Below are 10,035 nucleotides of genomic sequence, written 5' to 3'. Positions count from 1 at the left end.
AAAAATTAGCTGGGCATGGTGGCACTCGCCTGTAGTCCCAGCTACTCGGGAGGCTGAGGCAGGAGAATTGCTGGAACCCAGGAGGTGGAGGTTGCGGTGAGCCAAGATTGCGCCATTGCACTCCAGCCTGGGTAACAAGAGCGAAACTCTGTCTCAAAAAAAAAAAAGGTTTTTATTTTAAACAATACAAGTACCACTTTTTTCGAAATGGACAGGCTGTAAAAAAGCCAAACATTCCCCCAAGATGAAATTCAGGTATGTCCCGGACTATATCGCCTGTCTTGTCCAATAACTCATGTTCAGTTTAGTGTCTATGTATGCCTTTGCTCAGGGTCTTCTCCCTGTCTGCAGCACCTATCCTCTCCTTTCCGGTTAATTTTTTGCTTTCTTTTAAAGATCCAACTAGATCACTTCCTTCATAAAGCCCTTCCTGACTGGTCTACAGGGATCCTTCTCCTTAGAACACCTGTAGCACTGATTCAGCAGTCCATTAAGAACACAGAAATGCAACTCACAGTGTAGTTTCTCTTTTAATGTATAGGATTGTTTCCAACTCATCAGGTCTGGGGCAGTTCTGTCACGATTTAACATGGAACACCCGGACTGCCCTTCCTGAATAGTACAGGGCAAGAGCAGCTGTGAGTGATTCTTCGCTTTCCTTGGGTTCACTTTGACCTGAAACAAGTTGCTATCTTCTGAGAATAGGTATGGACCCCAAGAGAATGAGGCCCAGGGGTCTTCATCCCGTACAAATCCTGGACTGTATCAAGGGGAAGGCGTCAGTGGTTCGTGCTCACCCAGCCCATTAGGATCCTGGTCCTCCCCTACTCTCCTGGGGTTCAGGGGGTTCCTCGAGTCTTCTTGCTCCCACCCAGGCAGGGGGGGCTAGTGTCCAGCTCAGGGTTCTCTCTCCACTGTGCGGGGGTCCGCGCCTGGATGGCCAGCGCATGGACTGGCCCAGCCAGCTCCTCGGCCAGCGCCGTGTGGACCAGACGGTGTCGTTGTAGGGGGCTAAGCCCCTCGAAACGAGAGCTCACCACAGCCACGCGGAAGTGCGTCTCACTGCCAGGTGGAACCGCGTGGCCACCGCTCTCATTGCGAAGCTCCAGCACCTCAGGGCTCAGGGCCTGCTCCAACTTCGTGCGAATGGCGGCCTCCACTGGACCCATGGCCCCGGATCCCGCGCTGCCCTGGGACAAACAGACGCGGCCAGCCAGATAGACCAGGCCCGAGACCAGCCGCCCAGTCAGCATCGGCTACGGCAGAGACGCAGAGGCCAGGAGTGAGGGCCAGGGCGATCCGCCTGGAGAGAGTGTTAACAACCCAGCCCGCGATCCCCGCATCCGCGCTAACCCCGCGCCCGGACACCCACAGCAGCTCCTGCAGGGAGCCCTCCTTGACGCCACACTGGGAGACCCGAGACACCGCCCCTTTTGTCTACATGACGTGGTGAATTCGACCTCCAGCTGTGGGAGTGGAGGGATCAGCGGCGATTAGAAAGGCCCGCACGTGAGCCACGTTCGTTCCTAAGGGGATTTGCAAAGACTGGGGAAAAGTAGGGCATGTGCACCTGCGTACTCGTGGTTGGGCCGAAGCCCCTGGGTTCCCTGTGAAGCCCAAGAGGAGCACCTTCTACCTGCCTGCCGCTCAGCCTCAGCTACTGCGATTCCCGCTCAGGGCCAGCACTCTGGACGCTCCGGGAGCAAAACGCAGTCCTGGTGCCCTTCCTGAGGCACGCTGGGAAATGGAGTCCTCGCTGTGCGTTCGTAGGGCCGGCAGGCGCCGCGTGGTGCCCTGAGGGCTCATGGGAACTGTAGTCTCGGATTCTCTCCGCTGGTAAGGTCGTCAGAAATTCGGAACCCAACAATGCAAAGAAAAAGGGATTTCACGTGCAGTTAGGGTTGGGATTATTAAATCTATTTTATTGCCAATAGATCTTGTAGGTCATCCAGCCCAACTCCTTTATTTTACATACAAGAAAATGTAAAAAAGTCTGTTTTATTTATTGAATACATAATTACTGTGTCCCAGACCAGTGCTGGGAACTGGGGACTCAAGTCAGGACCTGTCTTGAAGGAGTTTGCAGAGAACTGCAGACTACCAAGTGAGCGGACAACTGCAATACTGGGTACTAAGTGCTACGATGAGACTAAACAGGATGCTAATGAGGCCAGTTATTCAGACTTGGGATGGAGGGGTAGAATGCGGGGCCGGCAGAGAAAACTTCCGAGAAGATTTAGGGGAACAATCCCGCAGAAACAGTATGAAAATCCGTTTCTCAGTCCCTCATAATGAGGTTTTGGCTGTGGTAGTCGCACGTGTAAAGGACAGGAGGAGACAGAACTTGAGGGAGTCTTTCCTTCTGGGTGGGGCTATGTATGGTCGGAGCCTAGGGGCGGATGGTGGTGATAAGTAGGGTGGAGAAGAGGAAGGGGCCAGACCCCCCCAGTCCTTGTAGCCCTTGTTAGACCATTTTGTCTTTACTCTAGAAGTAGTGGGAAGCTACTGAGGTTTTAAGCAGGGACGTAACAGGATGTAATTTTTCTAGGATAATTCTTAACTTTTAAATTTAATTTTGTATCCTTAATATATTACATATTTATTATTTCTAAGTATTTTTTTCCCCAACTTCTCATTTTGAAAAATGTCCAAGCCACAGAAAAGTTGAACAGTTCAAAGCTTGAATTCTCGAGCCCAAGGTTTCAGTGAGCCGAGATTGCATCATTGCACTCCAGCCTGGGCAACAAGAGGGAAACTCCACCTCAAAATTCACCACTTTTTACATTTATATTTATTATATACTTGTACGTTATACTCATGTATTTTAAGTACTTTATGTATACTTTAAAATGTATTTACATACTTTTTTGGATGAACCACTTGAAAATAAGTTGCAGGCCGGGCGTGGTGGCTCATACCTATAATCCCAGCCCTTTGGGAGGCCGAGGCGGGTGGATCACCTGAGGTCGGGAGGTCAAAACCAGCCTGACCAACATGGAGACACCCCGTCTCTACTAAAAATACAAAATTAGCTGGATGTGGTGGCGCATGCCTGTAATCCCAGCTACTCGGGAGGCTGAGGCAGGAGAACCCGGGAAGTGGAGGTTGCAGTGAGGTGAGGCAGGAGAACCCGGGAAGTGGAGGTTGCAGTGAGGTGAGATTGCGTCGTTGCACTCTGGTCTGTGCAACAAGAGCGAAACTCCATCTAAAAAAAAAAAAAAAAAAGCAGAAGAAAAGAAGTTGCAGATAGCATGACATTTTACCCCTAACTACTCCAACATGCGTCTCCTAAGAACAAAGATATTCTCTTACATGACCACAGTACCCTTATCACACTCAAGAAATGTAACATATGACATACACTGTTTTCCGTAGCCTTTAGAAAAAATTTCAAACTTCCAGAAAAGTTGCCAGATTAATACAATGAGCAACCTGTTTCCCAGCCATCACCTATATTCACTGATAACATTTTGCCAGACTTGGCTTTGTATCTCTCTTTTAATGTGCATATGTATAATAACAATAAGGAAATAACAACAATTATTTTTGCAAATCACTTGAGCTAGGTACAAAATTATTATTTTTTTTATAAAACAGAGTCTCACCCTGTCACCCAGGCTGGAGTGCAGTGGCATCATCTAGGCCTACTGCAACCTCCACCTCTCGGGTTCAAGTGATTCTCCTTCCTCAGCCTCCCGAGTAGCTGGGACTACAGGCTTGTGCCACCACACCTGGCTAAATTTTTTTTGTATTTTTAGTAGAGATGGGGTTTCACCATGTTGCCCAGGCTGGTCTGGAACTCCTGACCTCAAGTGATCCTCCTGTCTCGGCCTCCCAAACTGCTGGGATTACAGGTGTGATCCACTGCGCCCAGCCACAAAATTATTTACACTTATATGCTATGTACTTTCAATGTATATCTCCTAAGAACAATGACATTTTCAGACATATCCATAATACCATTACCACATCCAAGACATTTAACCTTCATACAATACTAGTATCACATTCAGATTTCCCCAGCTGTCTCATTGGTGTCTACTATAGTTTGAATATGTCCCCTCCAGAATGAAAATTAATCCGTTGTGTTGGTATCAAATGGTGGGGCCTTTGGGAGGCAATAAGGCTACGAGGGCTCCACCCCCGAGAATGCATTAATGTCTTTTCAAAGGGCTCAAGGAGGCAAGTTGGCCCCTTCTGTCCCTTCTGCCATGTAAGGACACCTCAATGGCCTATCTATGAGGAACTGGCCTTCACTAGATACCAAACCTGTCAGTGCCGTAACCTTGGACTTCCCAGCCTTCAGAACTGTGAGAATATACATTTCTGTTTATAAATTACCCAGTCAGTGGTATTTTGTAACATCAGCACAGTCTAAGACAGTCTAAATAAACATGATAAATGTTTACTTTTCAGAAATCAATCAAGGATCATGCATTGCATTTAGCTGACTTTAAGTTTGTATTCTGCAAAGATCACTGGCTTCAGGGTGGAGAATGGATTGAAAAGGAGGCAAGAGTGGAAGCAGGGAGACAAGTTGGGAAGTTACTGTAGCAGTCCAGGTAAGAGGTGATGGTGACTTGGACCAAGGGCGGGCGGGGAGGCGGGGGAGTTGGTGGTGGAAATGGAGAGAAATTGTGGCTACAAGATGTGTATTAGGAAAGTAAAACCTATAGGGTGTGGTAATGGCTTGGTTATGGGAGGGAAAATGTCAAGGATAATTACAAGGTTTGTGCATCTAGTTAAAAAAGTTCGGCCGGGCGCGGTGGCTCAAGCCTGTAATCCCAGCACTTTGGGAGGCCGAGGCGGGTGGATCACGAGGTCAAGAGATCGAGACCATCCTGGTCAACATGGTGAAACCCCGTCTCTACTAAAAATACAAAAAATTAGTTGGGCATGGTGGTGCGTGCCTGTAATCCCAGCTACTCAGGAGGCTGAGGCAGGAGAATTGCCTGAACCCAGGCAGGGGAGGTTGCGGTGAGCCAAGATGGTGCCATTGCACTCCAGTCTGGGTAACAACAGCGAAACTCCGTCTAAAAAAAAAAAAGACATTTTCCAACATAACCAGAATATAATTGTCAGACTCTAGAAATTAACACAGATGCAGTATTATTATCTAATCTACAGACCTTATTCAAAATTTGCCAATTATTCCACTTACTGTTCTATATATGAAATGGAAATAATTTTTTTTCTGGTCCAGGATCCAATCTAGGATCACAGGTTACATTAAGCTGTTATGTCTCTTTGTTCTCCATTAACTTGGAATAGTTTCCCAGATTTTTTTTGTCTTTCATGATTTTGGCCATTTTGAAGAGTGCAGAGATTTATTTTGTAGAATGTCTCTCAATGTGGGTTTGTCTGATGTTTCTTTATGATTAAGATTTAACATATGCGTTTTTGGCCAGAATACCACAGAGGTAATGTTGAATTCTTCTCTGTGAACTTTATCAGGGCACATGATCTTTATTTTTCTTTCTTTTTTTTTTTTTTGAGACGGAGTTTCGCTGTTGTTACCCAGGCTGGAGTGCAATGGCACCATCTTGGCTCACCGCAACCTCCGCCTTCTGGGTTCAAGCAATTCTCCAGCCTCAGCCTCCCGAGTAGCTGGGATTACAGGCTCGCACCACCATGCCCCTCTAATTTTTGTATTTTTAGTAGAGACGGGGTTTCACCTTGTTGACCAGGATGGTTTCGATCTCTTGACCTTGTGATCCACTTGCCTCGACCTCCCAAAGTGCTGGGATTATAGGCGTGAGCCACGGCACCCGGCCTGATCTTTATTTTTCTTATTGCTAGTGATAATTCTGATCACTTGATTAAGATGGTATCTGTCAGGCTCTTCCATGGTAAAAAATTTTTTCTGTCCCTAATTGTGGAAGATACTTTAAGTCTATCTATTTCACCATTTCTCATTAAGCTTTTCCCCACTACTTTTAGCATCTGAGAAGTATATTTGAAACATCTCTTAGTTAGGGGTTGTTCAAGATGAAATGAGATCATGGGGGTGGGGCTAGAGGGTGGTATGTGATCACCTGGGGGGAGAGTATGCGGTGAGAAAAGAATCATAATGTCTATTAGAAAGGCCACTCTGGCCAGTGTGTGAAGAGTGTATTTGAGGAATGGGAAGAGTAGAAGCATGGAGAAGAGTAGAAAAGTCTTTATTGGTACTCTGAGTGAATGCAGGATATGGGCTAGAGAGGAGTAAAACGATGAGAAAGCTGCTAAAAAGATGACATCTATAGGACCTGCTTTTGGTTAGGACCTTGCAGTTTGCAAATCCAGTGATAGTGTTAGCGAGAGGTAGAAGGCTGAGGTCAGGGAAAGCCTAGGTGTGAAGGTAACATTTTAACAGAAATTTGAATGACTGGAGGGAATTAACCACGTGGAAAGAGAGATCCAGGCAAAAGGAGTGGTATTCACTATATTCTAGATGTGTGATGCCAAGCTCAGTTTGGCATACTTAGGTGTTCAATAAGATATACTGGATGGATGAGTGAATTAATGTATGAATGGGAAGGGCAGCATCACTATTATTGTCGTTGTAAAAATAAATGAAAGCTTTGCAAGTTGTGAGCTCCACGGGGCAAGCTTCTTGTCTTTGTTTCTAATGAAAATATATTCATAATAATATCTACTATTTAATGAAGGTCTGTCATGGCCAGATTAAGGCTTTTAGAGGCTTTAAGCACTGAGAGATTATGTTAACTACCTCATACATAATTGAACAAAACAACCAAACGATAATAAATACTCATCTGTGGCCGGGGGTGGTGGCTCACACCTGTAATCCAAGCATTTTGGAGGCCCAGGTGGGCAGATGACCTGAGGTTGGGAGTTCAAGACCAGCCTGACCAACATGGTGAAATGTTGGGGTCCAGCATGTCTGCTGGGGGGCTACCGACCTGTGGGAGTCCCCGAGATCACCAACGTAGATGTCTCGTTCAACCTGAGGGAGAGAGTGTGCAGAAGTGAAAGAAAATAGAAAAGTGGAGTCTGGAGGTCTGCGTAACTTATGGTCACAACGCAGCAAGTTTATTCTTGTGGGTTACAGCTTTTATACCTTTTTTCTTGTTACATTTACTTTATTTCAGCAGAAAAGGGGTAAACAGAAAGGAAATAGAAACTCCATAAAAATAGTTATCAGGGGCTTGTGATAACCGCTCACAAAGCAGTTTAAGGGGGCTTATGATAATAGTTTACAAAGCAGTTTGTTTTTCAAAGATACACAGTGCAAGCAAACAATGGTGCCCTTAAGGTGGCTTGTTAATCCTGTTTTCCATCAGGAGATAGAACAAAGGCTTAGCTCCAGGGAAAACATGGGCAGGGGTCTCTTGTCCCTCTCAGGCATCTCATTGCAGCAAGTTTATTGCTTACACAGAGACTGATGGGGACATGAAAGCAGACAGCACAATGTCCTCATAAACCGCAGACCTTTGCTTTGCATTCTGTTTTCGCCTCAGTGACTCAGCCCGTGGCCTTTGTCTCAGCTCGACAGCCCTCAAGAGGTGGGAGTGCAGATAGGTCCAGCAGCCAAGATGGGGCGAGTCACGCTAACTGTCTCAAGCCCTTGGAGCGAACACCGCACAGTGAAACCTCGTTTTTTGTTGGGGTCTGGCACGTCTGCCAGGGGGCTACCGACCTGCGGGAGTCCCCAAGACCGCCAACGTAGATGTCTCAGTCAACCTGAGGGAGAGAGTGCACGGCAGTGAAAGAAGAAAGGAAAGTGGAGTCTGGAGGTCTGCATAAGTTATGGTCAAAACACAGCAAGTTTATTCTTGTGGGTTACAGCTTTTATACCTTTTTTCGTGTTACATTTACTTTATCTCAGCAAAAAAAGGGGTAAACAGAAAGGAAATAGAAACTCCATAAAAATAGTTATCAGGGGCTTGTGATAACCGCTCACAAAGCAGTTTAAGGGGGCTTGTGATAATAGTTTACAAAGCAGTTTGTTTTTCAAAGATACACAGTGCAAGCAAACAATGGTGCCCTTAAGGTGGCTTGTTAATCCTGTTTTCCATCAGGAGGTAGAACAAAGGCTTAGCTCCAGGGAAAATATGGGCAGGGGTCTCTGCCCCTCTCAGACATCTCATTGCAGCAAGTTTATTGTTACACAGAGACTGATGGGGACATGAAAGCAGACAGAACAATGTCCTCATAAACCGCAGACCTTTGCTTTGTATTCTGTTTTTGCCTCAGTGACTCAGCCCACGACCTTTGTCTCAGCTCGACAGCCCTCGAGATGGGGGGAGTGCAGATAGGTCCAGCAGCCAAGATGGGGCGAGTCATGCTAACTGTCTCAAGCCCTTGGCGTGAACGCTGCAGTTAAAAAAAAAAAAGAAAGAAAAAAATACTCATCTGTAACATGAGGACTTGGATGGGACTCATTGTTTCCCCCACGTTGACTACTTCAATATTTCTTCATATTTAAAAATTAACTTGTGCTTACTGAGGTATAATTTACATATAAGAGATTTGTAAATCTAGGATGGGCATGGTGGCTCACACCTGTAATCTCAACACTTTGGGGAGCCAAGGAAGGTGAATCACTTGAGGTCAGCAGTTCAAGATCAGCCTGGCCAATGTGGAGAAAGTCTGTCTCTACTAAAAGTACAAAAATATTAGCCAGGCATGGTGGCACATGCTTGTAATCCCAGCTGCTTGGGAGGCTGAGGTATGAGAATTGCTTGAACCTGAGAGGTAGAGTTGGAGTGAGCTGGGATCATGCCAATTCACTCCAGCCTGGATGACAGGGGGAGACTGTCTCAAAAAAACAAAAATAAGGCCGGGTGCAGTGGCTCATGCCTGCAATCCCAGCACTTTGGGAGGCGGAGGTGGGTGGATCACGAGGTCAGGAGATTGAGACCATCCTGGTCAACACGGTGAAATCCCATCTCTACTAAAAATACAAAAACTTAGCTGGGCATGGTGGCATGTGCCTGTAATTTCAGCTACTCAGGAGGCTGAGGCAGGAGAATTGCTTGAACCTGGGAGGTGGAGGTTGCAGTGAGCCAAGATCTCGCCACTGCACTCCAGCCTGAGCGCCTGGGAGACAGAGCAAGACTCCGCTCAACAAAACAAAATAAAACAAAAGCAAAAACAAAGAGAAAACTACAAATCTTAAATGTACAGTTGAATTTTACACATGAATATGCTTATATCAAGACAGAACATTCGCAGCACCTCAGAAGGCTCCCAGGCAAGTCAATATTACTCTGCCATAGGTAATCATTATTCTGACCTTTAACACCATAGATTACTTTTTGTTTGTTTCTGAGACAGAGTCTCACTCTGTTGCCCAGCCCGGATTGCAATGGTCTGATCTTGTCTCATTGCAACCTCCTCCTACTGGTTTCAAGGATTCTCCAGCCTCAGCCTCCTGAGTAGGTGGGATTACAGGTGCATGCCATCATACCCAGCTAATTTTTTTGTATTTTTAGTAGAGATGGGATTTCACCATGTTGGCCAGGCTGGTCTTGAACTCCTGACCTCATGATCTGCCTGCCTTGACCTCCCAAAGTGCTGGGATTACAGGCGTGAGCCACTGCGCCGGGCCTGATGAACATCTTTCTATAACTGGCTCCCCCCACTTCAGTCTTATGTTTTTATCTTGGAACAGATAATCAGAAAGTTGTTAATTAAGCATAGAATCTGAATGAAGGAACTTGGATAGTCTTCAGAAATATTTCATCTCGGCTGTGAGAAAAGGTTGATGCTTTTATAATCAAGGACCCTTCTCTAGAAGGTCAAACTTTGCATTTGCCAGATATATTTTAGTGTCGGTGAAAACAGAACATATTCCTACTAGAATTGCCACCTGTTTGAACTCTAGGTGGACCACACCTCTCTGTTAACATTCATCTTCTCAAATGATATCATCAGTTGGATTAGAAGTATCTTAGGTCACCTCTGCCTGAACTTTGATGTTTCCCAAATCTATACCAGCATTCTTACCAGGAGTAATCTTTATACATAGCTGATATTAACTAATTTAACTCTCAGAGTTCACTAGATTTCTTCCATTTTTCTGGAGGC

The 10,035-nt window shown here is 45.8% G+C and overlaps 1 protein-coding gene across 3 annotated transcripts; it reads right to left on the bottom strand.

Moving 5' to 3' along the window:
* Positions 1–511: 511 nt before the first annotated feature.
* On the bottom strand, positions 512–1,717 carry BOLA1 (bolA family member 1). 3 transcript variants are annotated; one of them, XM_002759855.7, is made up of 2 exons: positions 1,571–1,717; positions 512–1,256 (listed from the first exon to the last, which is right to left on the bottom strand). In XM_002759855.7, the coding sequence occupies exon 2, from the start codon at positions 1,251–1,253 to the stop codon at positions 840–842; it is 414 nt and encodes a 137-aa protein (XP_002759901.1). In that variant the 5' UTR covers positions 1,254–1,256; positions 1,571–1,717; the 3' UTR covers positions 512–839. The 3 variants fall into 3 exon arrangements, with proteins under 3 accessions (XP_002759901.1, XP_008982498.1, XP_008982497.1); XM_008984250.5 differs by having other exon boundaries at positions 1,637–1,717; XM_008984249.4 differs by having other exon boundaries at positions 1,641–1,717.
* Between the last annotated feature and the right edge of the window lie 8,318 nt (positions 1,718–10,035).

Source organism: Callithrix jacchus, chromosome 18 (assembly GCF_049354715.1).
Source record: "Callithrix jacchus isolate 240 chromosome 18, calJac240_pri, whole genome shotgun sequence".
NCBI lineage: Eukaryota > Metazoa > Chordata > Mammalia > Primates > Cebidae > Callithrix > Callithrix jacchus.
Note: the sequence above shows the minus strand (reverse complement) of the source record. Positions and strands in the feature narration are given on the sequence as shown.